The following is a 21,365-nucleotide window of genomic DNA, read 5'->3' on the forward strand; positions in this document are numbered from 1 at the left end:
AAGAGTGAGCATGGTTATACTTTCCACGCAAAATTATACAACGCAGACACCTACGCCTATTTTGAATGCAAAACTTGGCAAGCACTATGCAAAACTTATGCATTTGAGCCTGATATGGTTATCACCTTTGATATTCGTCCGGAAGATAATATTGAAGGTAATATTAACATCTGGGTCGATGTGCAGACGCCTCCAGTTATACCATTATGTGAGTTTCTCAACCATATTTATGTCTTCGATATTGTTTATTCAAAAATAGTTGACAACTAATTTCTATGGACAGCTTATTTCCATTCAAGCAAACATGTCCGGCGCTTGGTAGACATGACCGTCCACTGTCCCGGGGCTGAACTAAACTGTGAGGAGATAGGTCATTATGTTTCATGGCTTGAGGATCTTCATACTATCAAGACAAATTATTTTCCTGGACTTAAAAATCTTAGTACTCAAAACATGTGACCAATAGTGTTCGTGTTGAACTACGGTCACATCTATTTAGGAAAGATGGTAAAATGTTTACTATTTCTCCTCGGTACATCTTTTGCATACATTATTTTTTAAGCTAAACTTCATTGCTAAGTATGTTAATATACAATGTTCTTCAATAGGGACTCCCGATGAATGTTGTGCCTCATTGGATCGAGACTAAAGGTCGCATGAGAATGGTTAGCTTACGGCCAAGATATCCTACAATGCACTTTAGTGCATTCAGGATTTCTAAAAGCGAGGAATGCTTAATAGTGAAAGACTGGAGAAAAATTGTGAACGCTCGCGGAGAAGTACTAGGGGGCAGCAATCAGAAGTGCATCCCACTATTAGGAGACAGGTTCATCTGCGTGCTCCAACATGATGAAGCAGGAGTGCTACACATGTTTTATGCTATTTTACCTGATAGAGAGTAGCAGGAGTGATTGGCTAGCTAGAAATGAGTTATGATGATTAAATAGCTAGTGTTGGGACTATGATGATTATTATTAGCTAGTATTGGTGGTGATTAGATAGCTACCGCAGCTAGTGTTGGTGGTGATTAGCTAGCTAGAATGAGTTTGAAGATGATGATGTGTGCTACACTATGAGTATGATGATTAAATTGCTACTGTTGGTGGTAATGACTATGATGATGATTAAATAGCTTGTGTTGGCGGATTAGATTCAAGTGGAGGCAACATGCGGTGCACATCGAAAGTACAAATAATCCAAACTAGATCAAGTTTGGATTAGTAGTATACTTTTGACATGCACCACATGTTGCCTCCACTTGAACCTAATCCACCTTCATTTGACACACTGTTATGGACATATTGATATAGCAACCTCATAATTGGTATTGTACCAAAATTTGTATAACAGCGTATAAATACTGATGACGGGAAAATGGCGGGCGTGAGAATACGCGTCCACGTCATTGATACAGAATGAATATATTTAAATGCGTAAATGCATACAATAAAAAGGAGATCAAACATTGCAGGTACATTATTTCCAAAACTCTTACATTTACATAAAAGATCTGTTAATTACATCTCCGAAGAGAAAACCCCTGATTAAGAATTCCAACATAGTTATTACATAAGATTGCAACACATTCCTATTACAACATGCTACAAAAAAAGAAATTCCTCCTCGCGATCGTCGACGCCGGCATGCTCGGGGGAGCCTTGGACTTTGTTGATATTATCATATGCGATGACTTTCATTCATATTTGCTTTCATTTGACTCGTACTGGTATTGACAATACGTGTGTGCATGCTAGAATGACTTCACTTACTTTTCCTTGTTGATTAACCAATATATAGACTTTGATTTATTTTCTTTACTTTGTATGAGAAAGTCATCTTAATGGTTAACCAATCTGTTAAATGAGTCTTCAAACATCATGATGCATGCGTATGGGACATACAGTCATGCACGTGCTCTGTGCAATGCAACTACTTTAGTACTAACAATTGTAGTACTCTTTGTTTTATAAGTAGATGACATCTATGTTTTCTTAATATTTGCAAGCCGTACGGGGGATGCATGATCTAACTTTCATCTTATGCGAAGATAAGCTAGATGCGACCTTTTTGAGCATATATGGAGCAGATAAAAGATATTTAATTTGTTTTGGTGGCATATGCAAGTGCACTACAATATTTCGAGTGAGGTCAAACTCATATTATGACTCTGGTCATCTTTTAGTTTTTGTTTAATGTATGTCCATATGAAGGGACCATACAATTTATTTTGGTTGGGTGGATGTACACCAATTCACCTAGAATTAGCTAGGTAGGACGTGTCCATTTTACTTTGCATGCGCCTACACTAGATTCGCCAATATCTAGTTATTTATCGATGATGACGGCTAGCATTATTTAGGGCCAATATCTAGTTATTTATCGATGATGACGGCTAGCATTATTTAGGGCCAACACATTTTTATAAAGTGCACCCATTTAGTCTATTTTAGAGACATTTGGTTAATATAATAGCATTTATGATTTGGGCGGCATTTTGTTTATGCACCATGAAGTGGGATGTCAATTTTCTACGCACCCAACTTTGAACATGGTTAATTAAGTTTTGCTACATGACTCAATTTTAGCATATCATGCACACATGTGATCATCGAACATGCGACTAAGTATGGTGTCTTTTGACGAGCACCTATTGTTTTGCAATATTTTTTATATGCATCTTATAGTATATAGTTTGTTCCTCATTTTTTTATGTTGATTTTCCCCGAGTCATACCTTTGTCGTGATTTTGTTGAGAACAAAGCCTTCACTCTACATAAGGGAAGAAATACCTTGATTTGTGTCAATATGACCAAACCAGAGGAACTCATCATGCAACTTGTATTTCTTGACATGTGTCAACATGACCATGGCAAGAAAAAACTATCAAATTTGTGAGAATACCTCTTGACATGTCTTGACATGTGTCAATATGACTGTGCCAAGAGTAAGATATTAAACTTGTGAGAATACTACTTGACATGTGTCAACATAACCATGCCAAGAGTGAGCTCTCGAATATGGTGAAAATACTAGACATGTGTCAATATGACCATGCCAAGAGTAGAATGCCAAATTTGTGGAGGATGAAGGCCACTTGGGATGTGTCAATATGACCAAGCCAAGAGCAAGAATCATGTCAATTGGAGAAAAAAATTTCAAGATCTGTGTCAATATGACCAAATCAAGAACCATCATATGGAGGAAAAAGCAAGGATCATGCTAATTGAAGAAAAGTCCTAGATCTGTGTCAATATGACCAAATCAAGAACCATTATATGAGGAAAAAAGCTACTTGACTCATGTCAATATGACCAAGCCAAGAGCAAAATTTGGGCAACATGGAAAAGAATTCATGATCTGTGTCAATGTGACCAAATCAAGAATCATCATATGGGGAGAAGCTACTTGGCTCATGTCAATATGACCAAACCAATAGCAAAGATTGAGCAAGCATAGGGAAGATCACCAATCAGAGAAGCAAAGGGATTAGGAGAGAACAATGAATCTCACCTTCTTGCGAAACTCCTCCAAATCTCCCTCTCCTCACGTATGTGTGTGTGGAAATTTTTTTTAGCAGTATATGTGTGTAGCAGCAGCAGAACAAGAGAGAATAACCAGTCCAATCTAGGGGAAAAGGGACCAGCCTTGTACGCCCAGGAACGCCTATATTTATAGGCGTGGGGAGAGCAGCGAAGGCTCTCTGGCGCGCGCCCACGTTCTCTGATCGTGGCATGCATTCGTGTAATCGTGGGAGTGCATGGGTCGTGGGAGTCCCTGCATGCTTCTTTTCTTATATTTCCTTTCTTTAATTAATTGCTCTTTGACCAAGCTTTGAACCGGCCACTAGTCTAATTAGCCCATGTAGTTTTTTTATTAACGTGTGGGCTTGGACACTAGCCCATCATTTTGCTTGTGGTGATTAACTGATCCATTGCCACCTTGTAAATTAGTCTCACCCACTATGCATGCATGTACGTAGACATTTGTATAAATGAGCTGATAATGACTAATTAAAATGGTTTTTTTGGAAAATTCATTCCAATTTCTTTGTCGTGCCATAAAAAAAGATATATGCAAATATTCTTTCATGGACAATTATATGATGGCCTGGCATTTTCTTCTTATTTCCTTAGATATATATACCGAAGCATGTCTTATTTTATCCACCGCATTGATATTTCACATTATTGATGGAATAGGCCTCGCATTTACCCTACGGTCGATATTTCGAAAACATTATGATTTTATGTAGGTATTTGACACCCGCCGTAGGTGATGGTGTGCATGGATGGAAGTTATGTGTGATTTTAGTCAGGACAAAATTTTCATGGAGATCTTTATTCACTTTGCAAAATTTCCAGATATCAACTCTTTTATTAATTTATTTACACTCAATGGTGTATTTTATCATTTTCACCATTTAAAATAATTCATTTGTTTTAATCACACTATATTCCCTTTGACCAAAATCCGTGCCAACAAATACACTAAAAATTAAAAAAAATGAGAAAAAGAATACTAGTAGCGATGGAGAGTAAACATGCTACTACTAGCTATATTAGCAGTAGCGCGAGAGTGAACAAACGATGCGGCTATATGTCTTAGCAGTAGCGCGTGTCGCACACGCTACTGCTAAGGAATAGCTGTAGCGCCTTACTAGTAGCACGGTGTCCCGTGCTACTAGTGGGCATTAAACCCACGCCACTACTAGGGTTTTCCCTAGTAGTGGAGTGCCAAAAGCTCCATCTTGGACTATCAGAAAAAGGGGTCTACCTTGCATCTTGTAAAGCATCTCTTCTTATGGTATGGGTCTTGACGAATCGTGTGGCCAAATGAATTGGGTCTTGAAGCATACCTTCCACCCATACTGGATTATGATCGTCCTGTTCTTGGCCCATGGGTCTTACAAGATATTAACTATAAGGGGTATCTCAAAGAGAGAAAGGAGCTCATTGAAGGTGGCGAAGATACAGAATACATGGAATACCTAAAAGAAAACAAATTAGAGTTAAACTCCGGCAAGGAACAACTAGTGGAAGAAAAGTTTGAATGGGACTCTGAAAATGACAACATACTTCATAAGGAAGATGTGGTTGATGCTCGTGGCAATGGATACTTTGATATCCTTGGATTCCATCCATATAAAGAAATTGTCTTTCTGGGTGTATCAATGTACAGAGGAATTGCCTATCATTTGAAAGATTCGAAGGTTCAGGACCTTGGCTACTTATACCCAACAACTTGTCATTTGGCATTGCAGAATGAGTGTTTTATAACCGTGTTATTCCCATACACACCTTCTTTGATAGGGTACCAGTAAGCAATTAACAAGAATGTACAAGGGCATCTTAGAGACTGGTATGCTGGTTGGAACCCAATTGAACATCACAATAAATGGCCTAATCATGTTTAAGGTCTTGTTCATTTTTATTTAGCACTGGATTTATACTTATCCAATGAAGTGTCCATATTTTCCATGTCGGTTCTAAGAACATGTGACGTAATAGTGTATCATCAGAAAATGGGAAAGTATATCAAATATACTTCATTGCTTTGTTCAACAACGCCAATGCGTTTCTTTCTTATGTATCATCTATATCGGAAACCGATATTTCCCTCAGCAGTATCATTTCCCCCTATTAGTTTTGTTGTTGTTTTCCGGGTCCAGTTGGTGGATAGTCTCATCCTTGTCTGTTGTCTGAATTCTTGTCCTGCTTATAGTGCGGTACTCTTGTATGCCTAACCTACTCCAGGAAAAGGTTTACGGATTGCAGTGGAAATAACATCCACTCTTATGCTGAGTATAACTGAGTTTTTTTATAAAGGACATTTCATTGAATTAATTTATCAAGGTGATACAACCGCATCTAAAGCATGCCCGACCTCTGCATAACATGATGCACACAGCCAACAAGTCCAAACGACCAAAAAATAAGCATAGTTTTCCAGCAAAAATAAATCAACCCAGCCTAGGATGGGGCAGATCCTATACGGAGATTACACCGCCATCCTTGAAGGGAGAAAACCTCCCTAATTGTACTCTCCAGCCGTGTAGACGCCATCATAAAAAGGTCTATGTCTTCCAACTTCTGCAGGATAGACCAAGTACAGAGCCATCGTGTACATGCATGAATAACCTGCACATGAGAAGAACCACATTTATTATTAAAACCCACATCATTCCTGGTAAGCCACAATGCCCAACATAAGGCAGCCGCCCAAACAAGAATATGCGTAGAAAATTGTTTATCAATACCCCGCAACCAATTGCCAAACATGTTACACGCACTATGTGGGGGGGGGGGGGGGGTATAGATTTGAAACTACTTGAACTATGGCCTGCACGAGCAAACTTACACTCAAAAAATAAGTGTTTAATAGACTCGTCATGTTGGCAAAAGAGGCATGTCTTGCTACCTTGCAAGTTACGTCGTGCCAGATCATCTCTAGTTAAGATGACCCCTGTGCTTAAAAACCGGAGGAATATCTTCACACTTGGAGGAATTTTTAGCTTCCACAATTTTTTGTTATCAATGGGAACATCAATATGAGTCATCGCATCGTACAAGGACTTGACCGAGAAACTGCCGTTTTAATGCAGTTTCCATCGAAACTTGTCCGGTTCTCTTGTCAGTTGAATGTCCTCCAGACGAGTGAGTAACTCATTCCATGCTGCCAGACGAGGGCCAAAGAGGTCCCTACGAAAAGAAATATCGGGGTTTTCTTGTCCCAAAACTTGTTTGATCCTTACAAGTTTATGTCTGACAACCCTGTACAAGCTAGGGTGCTGCACCATAAGTGGGGTCGCACCTAGCTAGGTATCTTTCCAGAATCGAACCTGCGAACCATCCCTAACTAAGAAAGTACCAAACTGAAAAAATAATTCCTTGGCCTTCATGACACCATACCAAAAATGTGAATCACCGGGTTTCCAATGAACTTGAGAAATGGCTTTGGACCCCACGTATTTGTTATAAATGATTTCCTGCCATACTCCATTCTCAGTGAGTAATTTGTAAACCCATTTACTCAGAAGAGCTATGTTTTTAATCTCAAGGTCTTGAATTCCAAAGCCCCCTTGACTTTTAGGTCGGCATAATATAGTCCACCTAGCCAGTCGATATTTCATAGATTCATTATCACATTGCCAAAAAAATCTGGATCAAAAGTAATCCAAACACTGAAGAACCCCTTTCGTAAGTGGAAGAATGACAACATGTATAGAACCATATTGCTGAGGATGGAATTGATCAATATCAATCTCCCCCATATGACAAGAGTTTGGCTTTCCAACTAGCTAGCCGTTTCTCAAGTCTCTCTTCCACATGTTTCCACTCAACGATAGTTAAGGGCCGATAGTGAATCAGAATACCTAGATACCTAATCGGGAACTGCCCAAGTTGGTAGCCAAAAATGTCAGCATACTCAGCTGCGGACTCTACAGCGTCGTCGAAGCAGAAAAGCTCGCTCTTATGAAAATTAATTTTGAGACCAGAGAGCTCCTCAAATGCGCATAAAAACAGCTTGAGGTTTCTTGCTTTATCTAGATCATTATCCATAAAAAGAATAGTGTCATCCGCGTATTGTAAAATAGACAGACCTTCTTCTACTAAATGAGGAATAACACTACTAATTTGATCAGCCACCTTAGCCCTCTGAACAAGGATAGCTAACATATCGGCTGCGATGTTGAACAAAATAGGGGATATGGGGTTCCCTTGGCGAAGACCCTTCTTAGCCTGAAAATAGTTGCCAACATCATCATTGACTTTGAAAAGCAAGAACGTTGACTCCATCTAGTATAACACCACTAATGACATGGCAACATTATCATAGGCCATTTCGAAGTCAATTTACGGTGAAGCTCATGTCCAGTTTCATGCAACACAACCATTCCATCTAGTATGTTGCGTCCTTGCTTTTGTTTGAGTGGGTTTGACCACATGGTCAGCCACCCCGTTCAACCGATTTGTTGCAACCTTCATAAATAAATGGCCTAGTTTATGGCCTTGTTCAATCTTACTAGCATTGTTTCCCATTATATATACTTATCCATTTGAATCAAGTTACCATGTTTCCGGTTGTGGTACTAAAAACATGAGACCTAACAATGTATCACTAAAAAAGCATATAGAGCCGTTTACTTGTTCTGTTACGTTATGTCCTTCACTTCTTTGTTTAATAAACTATCAAACTACACGCTTGTATGTCTTCTTTGTTGGCGCAGGTCCTGACTCGTCGCAGCTCACGATCTGGTCGAGTACTCTCCGGCCGTCCGCGAGCTATGCGAGCTGTATTGATCTGGGTTTAGTTGATTTACAGGGGCCGGTTTGCACATATCTATATATAGCACATAGGCTAGTTAATACTAAACCTTTCCAGTGACTGCTTCCAAACCGTGCCGGATTGGAATACCACATCGTGGTTAACTCTAACATTCTTCTGTTTCATGTACATCGGGAACAAATATTTCGCTCAGCGGTATCTTTCCCCCCCTCTTGGTTTCATCCTTGTTTTCATGATCAATTTAATAGTTGGTTTCATCCTGATTTTTCCTTACTTTTGGTTCGTGCTATGCCGATATTGTGTTACTTCTTTTGAGCTTCATCCTCTAGAGAAACATGCTCCGGTGAGGGTGGGGGAGCTCTAAGAAACTTTTTTGCGATTCTTTTCATCTTTTCGAATTTTGGCTTATTTTTCTGCACTGTGTTAAATCTGTAATGCCACAGAACTTCAACTTTGTGGCTGGTGGAAATCCTACCAGCTGGTAGCGAGGCCGAGTGGAACGGGTGGGAAAAGAAAGTTTGGCTCTCAGGCCTCTTGGACCTTTGGAGGTTAGGCGGTGTAATCTTTGCAAATTACAGTTCCTAGGTCTAGGTGGAGGGCGTTTCGATATACTTGGGCACTGAGATATATTGTGACTATATATCAGATAAATTTATGTATTTGAAATAGGTGCTAACTAATCTTATAAGTAAAACTATTGGTAAATTAATAGTTCAATTAATTACGGCATTTGGTACTGTACTCAAGCATTTGTATTAGAATAGTTTGTAACTTGTCACCTAGCTCGATGTTAACTATACAGGTCTGCACTTCAATATTGGAGCTGATCATTCTGCAGCATGTTACACAGTTGAGTATGTTGTATTGTAAGGACTACTTGATTCTTTTTTCGGTTTCCTGCCTCTCTTTTTCTGATTTGTATCCTTGATCAGCATTATGCATGTGCCCTTCAGATGAACTCGTGGAGATGGCACTCTTTCTTCGGAGCTTTATTTTTCTTCTCCTTGGTAACTATCCCATTAACCTGATTTTTATGACCTTGATTTTTTTGGGAACAGAAATCAAATACAACTTGGCTTGTAAAAATATAAATCTTGGACATATGCAACATAATCAAGGTGAAGTTAAAACTTACTGTACTTTTTAAATCTGAAGAATACTTTTCAAGTTTTGTAAGAATACTTTTTCAAGTGTTGTTTATGTATGTATTTTCCCAGCTTACAGAAGAATTTTAGGGTCTTCTTACCCAAATTATTTGCTTTTTATAATACTAAGTTCAGCTATTTGCAGGCAAACGAACTATGCATAATAGGCAGTACTTGCCAGAATAAGATGTCCCCAATGCACTCGCTAAAGCTTTCTAGGAAGTTATCTGACCCATGTTTTTCACGTAGAAGTTCTTTCATGACTATAGTTCCCCGATGCCCTCGCTAGCTGAAGCTGCATGAACAACATCCACAATGTTTTTCGTGTAAAAGTTATTTCATCCTCGAAAACCGAACAGAGGGAACTTCTCCTTTAAATAAAATGGTTAGTAGACACAAGGTTTTAAATCATACTTCATGGTCTGTCACATGAATAGGAAATATCTATCATGCTTCATAGACAAACTAGCTTTTCATTCTAATACACTACATCCCTTTCTTACTATTACAAGTATGAAATATATTCAGTGAGATTTATATTGTAACAATATTTGATTTTGCAATTATATTATTCCAGTGAATTATGGCGGGCATTGGATCAGTTTGAACCAATTTATTAATTATCAAAAGAAATATAGAAAGCTCGGACAACTACAAAATATAAAGACTGTTTAGGACCTGAGTTACACGGAAAATATACAACAAACAAAATCCTGTAGAAAGTAGAAACTACCTAGTCCCTTGTTCCATTTCAATCAGGTGCCAGACACTGGTTAAATAGAAAGAGAGCACAGGAGTGGGGGAGGAGAGCAGAATGTGACTATCTCTTCAGTTAGCTTTCTCAAGTTGGAGTGACTTGAGCCAGGTAAGAAACATTAAAACATTTTTTTTACATTTATTTGATGGGGGGTGCTTATATGTTTTCTCAAGTTAGCTTTTCGCTAGTAGGTCGCAGCGCCGCAGACGGGCAGTTGCAGCTTCTCCGCGGAGGCTCGTGCGGTTGTTACAACGCCCATGTGCTTTGGTCATAAAGAGGTTGTAGGCGGGGCACCCCTGTCGCGGCATCATCTTCCTCTACCTCCTCCTACGTCGTCAGCTCTTCTCTCCTTCGGTGGGCAGCGTACGCGTGGAGCAGCATGGTCACTCTCGTCACAAGTTGGAAGCGAAACCGTAGCAGCGTTGCGATTTGCGGTAGTCCAGATGCGCGTCGGCCTTTCTGGTGGCAAGAGAGAGCAGAGAAGAAGCGTGCTAGGACGGGCGTCCATGATGATCCCCACACAATGATGAAGGGGAAAAATGAGATGGGAACGAGAGGACCGGGTTTCTCGGTCGATGATAAGGAAAGGGAGAAAGGGAAACGGTGGCAACATGGCACGTGACCATGCGACCGGCGAAAGACGAGATCGGTGGCCCGACATGGAAATCCTTTCCTCATAAAGTCACAAGAAAACTTGGTTGTGAAGTTGAAACTTAGTTGTGAAGTTCCGTTTCGAAAAAAAAAACTTAGTTGTGAAGTAAACTTAGTTGTGAAGTTCAACTTACTTGTGAAGTAAACTTGTTGCGAAGCAAACTGGGTTGTCTTACCAACAGTCCAACACCAGCACCACAAAAGGGCGTACTCTCAAATAGTCCACAGACACAGGCCACACAGCGCATCTGATGTCTAATCGTAGCACCCAAAATTTACCCTAGCCGCCTGCCTCTCCACAGTTGACAGTTCGCACCCCCACCCTCTCTCTCTCTCCACTTCCAAAACTGCCCAGGTCTTCACAGGCGGCGCCTTCCAGCGACATGGATCTGACACAGGTGCTGCCGGAGGAAATACTCGCCGACGTGCTCCACCGCGTCGCGCCGCGCGGCCTCGCCGCATGCCGCTGCGTCTGCAAGGCCCTTCTCGCCGTCATCGACGCCAGCCGCCTACTGCGCGCGGACCTCCTCCCGCTCTCGGTCGGCGGCGTCTTCATCAATTTCTACTGCGAACGTGTGTCGGAGTTCTTCGCCAGTCCCTCCACCGGCCCCACCATCTCCGGCAGGTTCGACTACGTGCCCTATCCCAGCCGTCCTGATTGGCGCAAAATCAAGGACCACTGCAATGGCCTCCTCTTGCTTGCTGATTATTGGGATTGGGAGGATTGTTACGTGGTTAACCCGGCCACGTGGCAGTGGGATTCTCTACCACCGCGTCCGTCCGTGTTCGAGGAGATAGATGAAGACCTCAAATGCGAATATCACCTCGTGTTTGATCCCATGGTGTCGCCCCACTATGAGGTGTTTGTGATCCTAAATCCTCGCTACAACGGACATGAGGACCAAGTAGACCCTGTTATATTGGAGGAACCTGAATCTGATTCTGAATGGCCACCACCAGTGTTTGATTTGCATGTTTTCTCCTCAAAGTCGGGCAGTTGGAAGGAGAGGTCTGTTTTTCGACAAGGGGAGGCTGCTGCCACTGTTTCTGGAATGCGGCGGCATCTCGACTGGTTTGATGACAGACGGCATGCCGTCTACTGCCGGGGCAACCTTTACGTCCACTGCAAAACTGATTTCATAATGAGGTACCGGATTGCTCTTTAGAGATCAGTTTTTTTATCAGTTCCTTATTGATTAATTTTCTTCCATGTCTATATGTTTTGCAGGATCTGCTTGTCAAATGATAAGTACCAAGTAATTAAACCACCCATGGATCGTGAACCGGACGACTACCAGAAGCTTCATCTTGGACGATCAGAAAAAGGGGTGTACCTTGCAACTGCTACTTTTAAAACGTCTCGTCTTATGGTTTGGGTCCTTGAGGAATCGTGTGGGCACGCAAATTGGGTCTTGAAGCATAACAATTGCCTTACACCTATACAAGATGATCTTCGTCCTGTTCTTGGGCCATGGGTCTTACAAGATATCAATTTTAATGAGTATCTCAAAGAATGCAAGGAACGTAATCAACACGGCGACGACTTGGAATGGCTAATAGAAAAGAAATTGGAGTTGAACTCCGTCAAGAAAGATCTAGGGGAAGAAAAGTTTGAATGGGACTTTGAAAATGACAACGTTCTTCACAAGGAAGATGAGGTTGACGGACGTGGATCTGGATACTTTGGTATCCTTGGATTTCATCCGTATAAAGAGGTTGTCTTTCTGCATGTATCAATGTGCAGAGGGTTGGCCTATCATTTGAAAGATTCAAAGTTTCAGGATCTTGGCTATTTATACCCAACAACTTGTCATCTAGCATCGGGGGCCGACCGTTTCATAACTGATTCATTCCCATACACACCTTGTTGGACAGAACTGCAGAAAGCAACAAGAATGTAGAAGAAGGCCATCTTGGATACTTGTACGATGGTTGGGATCCAATTGACCATCGGATTAAATGGTCTACTCATGTTTATCGCCTGGTTCAGTCTTATTAGCAACATTGAATTTATACTTATCCTTTTAAATAAAGTTTCCATGTTTTCAATTGCTGTTGTACGGACATGAAACCACAAGCTGTATCATTAAAAACAACATATAGAGTTGTTTACTTGTTCTGTTTTTATATTTATTAAACTATTGAACAACCTATATGCATTTCTTATTCTCTTTCATCTACATTGGGGACAAATATTTCACTCAGCGGTGGTTCCGTTGTTGTTTCCCCAATCAATTTGGTGGTTGGTTTCATCTTGATTTTTCCTTAGTTTGGGCTCCTGCTCCGCCTATATTGTGTTACTTTGATCTTAAGCTTCCCCAGAAATATGCTTGTCCAGAAATATGCTTATAGATTGTCCCTATAAGAAACTGTTTTTCCTATTATTTCTGGCCACGTAATTCTGGCTTATTTTCTGTCCTGAGTTCAGTCTGTAATGCCCCTGAACTTCAGCTTTGCCATGGTGGAAACACTCTGAGCAGGACCTTGGGAAGAGAAATGTAAGGCGCTTGGGCCTTGGAGGGTGAGCAGTATTATTTGTGTGAAATCACCGTTCCTAGTCGGAGAACATTTCTATTAGCCTCTCCGAGAAGTTTGGGAAACTGCTCGGGAGTAGCTTGCGACTTTGAGCATGTAGAAACTCCTAGCAAATTTAGTTGGCCTGAAGCCTGCCCTATATATGTTTTTCATTCTATTCTTTATTATTCCTCTTAATTAGTGAAACCTTTTTAAGGTAATTCTGCATTGAGATATATCGTAACTAGTCTTACTATATATCAGTTATATTTGCGTTTTTGAAATAGGCTGTCACTAATCTTATTGGTTCTAATTGCGCTGGTACTACACATTATTGATTTACTTGTTACTTAAATTTTTTTGCAGGAACTTAGTTGTTTAATTCTTAGTAAATGAATTGTTCAATTAATTCTTCCCATTTCTATGATGGCTTGTCAGGTTACTGTTGCATTTGGTACTCAAGCATTTGTATCAGAACAATTTGTATATTGTCATCTACCTACATGTTAACAACACAGGTCTGAACTCTGATATAGGAGCAGATCATTCTGCAGCTTGTTACATAATTGAGTTTGTTATAGTGTAGAGACTATTTGGTTCTTTCTCTTGGTTTGCTGCCTTATTTTTCTTTCTGAGATAAAGTGGATGCCTTTGAATCATAATATATTCTAATTGCTCTTACTCAAGATCTGATAAAGTGCTTAGACTTTCAGTTCTGCAGATGTTAGGTCACGAGCTCAATTATTTTGTTACTCGTACATATTTTGCGATCACCTGACCCTACTAGGAAAAAGGCTACTAGCAGCGCGGGTAAAATGCTACTAGTAGCGTGGGTACTCGCGCTACTAGTATCGCGCTACACCTAAAAGTTAGTAGCAGCGCGGGTGCATCCGCGCTACTACTAACCTAACTACTAGTAGCGCTCATTTATATCCCACGCTACTACTAACCTAACTACTAGCAGCGCTCATTTCTTATTTCCCACGCTACTACTAACCTAACTACTAGTAGCGCTCATTTGTTTCCCACGCTACTACTAATAATTTAGGAATTAAAAAAATAAAAGTTAGATGTAGTATTCATGGATGGCAATACGTCCAGTGCAAACCAAACCAACGTCACATAACATTCTCAAGATTCCATTTAACTTCAGACACACACAATGATCATCGAAAGGTGGGTACCTTCCCTGGTGTTCCATCACCAACCTAAACAGACAACTTCCCTAGATGTATCTACCAAGGCTCGGAGCTTAGACGCCGGTGGACCCGAATCTTCCCTCCCCCGGACGGTGGCGTCGAGGTTCACCACCTTGGCGACCTCCGGCGTCGAATCACCTGGACAATCATCTACGCGACATGGCCACCAGCTTCATGGAGAAGTCCGCCTCTGAGTGGTTGAAGAGCACAGCGCCCACTGGCTGCGCTAGTCAGCGTCGATCACCCATGCGCCCATGTCCAGAAAGTGAAAACTTGTTAGTACGCAAATTGCATCAGTTCAACTAAATGGTATATTCCAATTCACAAGACCCATTAATTAAGTTAAGATTCTTTCTCATCTAGCAATTTAAAGGGGCTCATGCCGAAAATATATGCTTAATTCCTCACTGGCTATTCAAACTAAATGGTCCAGGAACTTTGGGACAATCAACAACCTTTCCGCTTGATCTCCGCTAGCTACATTGGATTCAACAAGAAAAGGAACATTTATTTGAACTGAAAAGAACAAGCAGGCAAGCATGCTATCAATCTTCTGGCTAGAATTTCACAAATGCACCTGTCAAGTGTACTCTAACAATCGACGTGTCCCATCTCCTCATGATTAAGGACTCTAGCTGAGCCAACAACATGGAGCAAGATGTAGTCGTTTCCGAGCATGAACCCTTGGCTGTCATCAATGAACCTGCAACATCCATCATGCCCATTGTAAAATATGTTAGTTTCAGATAAGAAAAGAACTGAACTCTGAACATATGATGTTATCTAAATCCTTGCTTTATCGAGATGTCATCGGCAGCAAAAAAAGGAAATATATTTCACTGATTTTGGTGTTGCAACAACGTATATACTTTATCACATTATAAGTCCTCACACCATCAACTATGACAAAATCTGAGAGTATAAGTCTGGTTACATTCACCCAAGTCCAAACATAAAATTCTGTCCAACATAGTACAGCCCACTTTGATAATTTTATAGTATTTAATATAACGAACGAAACCTGACAAGTGATATGTGTTTAAGTATCTACAGAACAGCCTCTAAAATTTTCATGTTGTAACTTTATTTTAATACCACCTCTAACAGGGCCTAATCTCCCATATCAAAATACTGTACCCAGGAACATATATTTCGGGACAGCAAACTAAATTGATGGCTGCTCTCAAACCGTACATCCAAACGACACAAATAAATACTCTAAAGAAACCTTGGAACTTTATCTAAAACTTATGTAAAGGGGCCAACTCAAAATTCTAAGCCTAGGTAACTCATTTTTCAGATCTAAGCTTGCTGTCCAAATTGGACAGTGCAGTTTTTAACTGAACCAAGTTCAGTTTACAGCCATGATGCAGAACTAGATGCTAAAACTAACACCTTGTAGGGAGAGGCGATGCACCATTTTTACCTCGAATCAAAGGCTTCGCATATGCGCTTTGGCCGGATAAATAGATGATATCTCCCTTAACAGTATCCATGCCATGATGCAGAACTAGTATTTCCAAATTTCGCCAAATCACCACTCGAGCATTTCTAGAGGAAATTAATTGATTCTCTACATAGCATCTGCCCTACAATAGCTAATCCTTAAACAGAAAATTGGGCAAAGCGAGCACCACACATGTTTAACTGGGGTACATGTACATCCAACAAGGACACAAAACTAAGTAAAACCGAATGAAGCAACTGAAGAGTACCTCTTCCACGCTAGCCTTAGCCGCCGTCTCACTGCTCACGCACAGACACTCTGTCCGCCAGAGGTTGGATATTTGTAGAACCAGAAACATTACTCCTCCAAACCCATAGCAGAGAACTCGAGCCCGACCACACCCGGGCACTACTAGAAAAAGGGCTATAGATGGGATTGACACTAATGGCGCACCAGACAAGCGGTGCGCCATTAGTATATACTAATGGCGCACCACCTTCTGATACGCCATTAGAGTTGAAACTACTAATGGCGCACCTGGCCCAGGGTGCGCCATTAGCATCAAATTTTTTTTTGAACTAGTGCGCCTGTCCAAACATACTAATGGCGCATCCAGACACAGTGCGCCATTACTAGTTGTAACTAGTAATGACGCACCTGTCGGAAAGTGCACCACTAATGTTGTTTTTTTATTATATTTTTTTTGCAAAACTACTAATGGCGCATTGTTCCACCGTGCGCCATTACTAGTTTAAACTAGTAATGGCGCACTGTTGAGCAGTGCGCCATTAGTATGTTTTTTTTTTGCAAAACTACTAATGATGCACCACCAGAAGGTGCGCCATTAGTAACCTGGATTACTAATGGCGCATTTAGGGTTGGTGCGCCATTAGTAAGTGGGCAGCTCCTGGATCCAACGGCCCGCACCTCACCCTCTCACTCCTCTCTCTCCCCGCGCAGCGAACCCTAGCGCTCCCGATCCAGATCCCTCCCCTCGCCGCCACCCACCCCTCCCCTCCCCACCACAGATCCTCGCTGCCGCCACCCACCTCTCCCCTTCCCACCTCAGATCCCTCCCCTCGCCTCCGCCCACCCCTTCACTGGCCGTCGTGGACTGGTCGCCACCGCCGGACTGGTTGCCTCCTCCGATCCAGATCGACACGCCGCTTCCGTCACCTCCTCCGACCCCTCCCCTTCTTCTCCTCGCCCTTCGACCGTGTCGTGCCCGCGCAGCTCTCTGTCTCTTCCATTCCCCTCCCGATTCATGCCCATCCCACGGCGCCGCCGCCGCCCAGCACCCCCACCCCGGCGACCTCCCCACCGGCGAGCCCCTACATCCGTCGCGTGCACCTTCTCTCCCAGTCCCAGATCGACCCGGCGGCCAGGACCCACGCGAAGCGACGGAGATCGGCTACGTTGCCCCGCTACCGCCTCCTTCCTTCCTCCCTCGGGGCGCTCGAAGACCCCGTGCTCGCTGCGCCTCCTCTGCTCCGACCTTCTCCAAGCCATCCATGGAGCTCCATCATCAAGGTGCCTGATTCGTTTTGATTTTGATTTTCTTCTGCTTTTGTTTGTTGCTCAGTTCTGTACTGTTGGTGATGCCATGGTCCTCCCTTTCCATTGCTGCAGGAGAAGAAGAAAAAACCCGAGCAGGGAGGGAGGAAGCAAGGAAGGTCACCATGGACCTCGCCCAACTCCCACCCTGCAGCTGCAGGTAACCCCCTCCCACTCCCTGCCTTGTTAGACCTGAAGATGCAGTGTCTGAGATATTCAGTGAACTGTGTGGATGCCGCCTCTCTCCATCTCTCCTAGTGCCTGAAACCATCCTCCCCTTGCCTTCTTCTTGTTTGTTTTGTTATTATCTCTGCATCTGATTTGTGCAGTTTGTGCACATCTTGTCTGGTTGTCTGCAGGAATGGGGCAGTGCTGCATGCAGGTTCAGGAGAATAAGCCATGGATGAGGAAGACTAAGGAGGAGCGGAGGGAGATGGACGAGTCCTTCGTCGACACTTACCGCCCCATATCTTTCCCCTCTCGCCTTAGTTATTGTTTTGAATTTTGTGTGTGTAGGCGTGTACAATCTAATTAACATGCTCATTCTTCTGATTGTTGGTGCTAAAATGAAGTTGCTAGTAGGATTTACTTCACACGTTTATTGTATTTCTTTCTTGGTGCCCTCTCTTTGTTATTAGGATTTATTTAGTTCACATGCTTTTGCGGCTGTTGGTAGTTTGTTTTGCAACCCTTTGCAAAAAGTTTGCATTGCAAGCCTACTTCTCTAGCACATTGTTTCTTAGAATCATGATGCAACCTATATGTTCTATGATTTTGATGTTTTTTTGCAGCGTGATCTAGACTATGATTATCCAGTGTTCTTACTTTTGCAATTTGGTCTATATGATTGAATGCAATATTGAGAAAGTGTGTCTTCCTCTTGAGCATCATTTTGAGCAAATGTTTTATATAGAAGTTGCCGCCACGGGTTCAATTTGTTTCGATTTGGCTGGGTATGAGTCCCCTTGTTGCAAGGTGACGACTTGTCTCTCCCTTTGTTCGTTTCGCTCTGGCCACCGTCAAGTGGTTGATTGGAGAATACACGAGGAGAATATGTCATGTATTTCATTAGAAAAATAATACTGCCTATATTTGCATGCTTGCAGGAATGTGTCAAATACTTGTTATGTACATGTAGTGGCACGAGAGTCAATATTTACTAGTGCTTGCCTTCTTGTGTTATCTGGACACATTGGTTAATCTACTTTTCTTGTGATTTCCCAATTCAATATCTAAGAAATGAATCTATAGACTTTAATGAATTCAATGTATGATCCTGATGAGAATTATATGATATCTACCTGTTTTTATCCTTGACCAGTATCAATTGTGGTAGCTCTTAAGCGACACATACTTTTTCTCGCTCCGAGTTCCTAAGCATGGTATTATATTTTTGTTAGCTAGAACATACACTCTTTGAATCTCCTGAACATTAGTAGCTAACTAAGTTGTGCCCCATTGATGTCTCAATTGTTACATTACATCTAAAACAGTTAGCCTCAACTAACTGTGAAATTTAGAATGTTCAAATTCAGATCTTAAGTTCTCAAACTGGACCGGCTTTGGGACTTATATATACACAAATCAGTACTGAAGTAGGTTTGTATGATCTCATGTTAGTAAAATTACAGCATAAATAACTTCCCATGTGATTTCAGGTTGTGTTCCATAGACCTGCTGTTGCTGCTGGTTGTGTTCCCCGACCGAGTCCCCAAGTTGCTGCTGCTGGTTGTTTTCCCCGACCATGTCCCCAAGCTGCATCCTGCTGCCCCTGCCCCGTGCGTCCTCAACTTTGCTCATGGACAGCTACTGTAGGTGATCCAATTGCCTCCATATGTGCATCTCTTAATTTAACATACATGGTTGGGGTAATTCTCTTGTGTTAAGTAGAAATATTGAAATGCCACTAGGGCCGAGGCCGAATCTAGATACGCCCGCTATCTAGCGGGAGAGGGGAGGGAGCGTTGGAGGAACCGGATGAAGACGAGTTTCATCGTGATGATGCTCATCGTGATGACCGCAGCTCTCTTCTATGTGATGGTAGTTTAGATGATCGATATCGACTTGTAATGTGAAGACAAACTCGCTACTCGCGGTCTCGAGACTTGTAATATAATGTTCTATTTTTGTTCGGTCTTTTCAATTCGGAGACTAATATGATGAATTGTATTCGGAGACTAATATGATGAATTGTATTCAGAGACTAATCTTCTATTGTATTCGATGAATCTGTTGTTGATGTGTGCTGTCTATATTTTGTCCAATTATACATTTTGTAACCTGTGCAAAAAATAGAAAATAAAAAAAATAAAAAAACCTAATATTCATACTAATGGCGCATCACATCACAGTGCGCCATTAGTATGCCAAAGGATACTAATGGCGCATCATTAAACAGTGCGCCATTAGTATGCCAAAGTTACTAATGGCGCATCTTGTTGTTGTGCGCCATTAGCATGCCAAAGCACCTGGGTATACATGGCCCCCTGGGAGGCATACTAATGGCGCACTGTTGTATATACTAATGACGCATCTGAGGTGCGCCATTAGTATACCAGATACTAATGGCGCACCAGTGGTGCGCCATTAGTAAAATATACTAATGGCGTGGCACTAATGGTGCACCACTAATGCGCCATTAATGGCCAAATTAGATGCGCCATTAGTAGGCCTTTTCCTAGTAGTGGGGCCACTACCCCCAAATCACAGAGACCACTCCTTCAAACATTTTTTGTGACTTTCATTCTCCATTACTACAAAAGGCAGAGAAACAAACATTTTTTGTGTTTTTCATTTTCTTTTGCTACAAAAGGCCGTAAAATGAACTAGCATTTTTGTGTGTGTTTTTTCCTGCGCGCGCTTCGAAAGACAATACATAGAGCAAACAAATGGAATCCCCTCGAGATCTTTACTTTCTCCGCGGTGATTTGTGAACACCGCTGCCGGCCTACATATATGAAGTAATTCTTAGAAAATGTATACGTGGAGTATCAATGGTTACTGTTTAAAATGATGAGAAAGATATATGTCTTGTGCGTGCAGATTGGTAATTAAATTTATTTTTTACAGTTGATTGGCAATTCCTGTTATTCAATCTAGTCTAGAATGTGAAAAAAGACAAGGAGCATATGCACCTTGATTCCCACAGGTGAAGATACACTGCTAGCTTAGCTCAATCAGAATACTATGGTTTCTATAAAACTGTAGTTTTGAAAACTGTGAGGTGTTTGGCTAAACCAACAACAGTAGTTTCATATTCACTTGTATTCCTGATACAATGTTTTTTTCTAACTTCTAGACAAAGAGGTCCAGACCTCTTTTTTCTCAAACTGAAAGCTTGGTTTGTAACTCACAATTATCAACATGGCAAACTAGGCCTCTGCATAGCATGCTCCACACTAGTTCAACATGATGCCGAATTTTTCGAATACTGCGGTATTTTAAAAATTACACTGCCAATCTAGGCCTTACTGCATATAAGTTTCATAATGTAATTTCGTCCAAAGCATTGAGATTCAGAGATCAGGGGACGATAGGATGAGGTACCTCTCTGAGCTGAGCAGGGGTGACGAATAATGTAATTTCGTCCAAAGCATTAATATAGCATGCTACCAGTACCTGCAAAATTTCACACAATCAGCAAAAACACTACCTAACACCTGTACAGAACCATGCCCGTACATCTGTTCTCATTTTCACATGGTTTGTCCTGCCTTCAGAAACTACCATGGGAGGCCATGTGAAGCTCATAAACAGGCAGGGACTGAACTAGACGGTTCTAAATGATCCATGACTCAGCCAGCATGGACTCT

At 41.6% G+C, this 21,365-nt stretch overlaps 1 protein-coding gene across 1 annotated transcript; it reads left to right on the forward strand.

Moving 5' to 3' along the window:
- The first annotated feature begins 11,057 nt into the window (after positions 1-11,057).
- LOC125540844 (uncharacterized) lies at positions 11,058-12,990 on the forward strand. The gene is made up of 2 exons (XM_087542999.1): positions 11,058-11,986; positions 12,068-12,990. Exons 1-2 carry the CDS (start codon positions 11,223-11,225, stop codon positions 12,738-12,740), a joined length of 1,437 nt encoding a protein of 478 aa, XP_087399125.1. The 5' UTR covers positions 11,058-11,222; the 3' UTR covers positions 12,741-12,990.
- Positions 12,991-21,365: the final 8,375 nt, after the last annotated feature.

This window comes from Triticum urartu, chromosome 2A (assembly GCF_056163025.1).
Source record: "Triticum urartu cultivar PI428250 chromosome 2A, HENAU_Tu73, whole genome shotgun sequence".
NCBI lineage: Eukaryota > Viridiplantae > Streptophyta > Magnoliopsida > Poales > Poaceae > Triticum > Triticum urartu.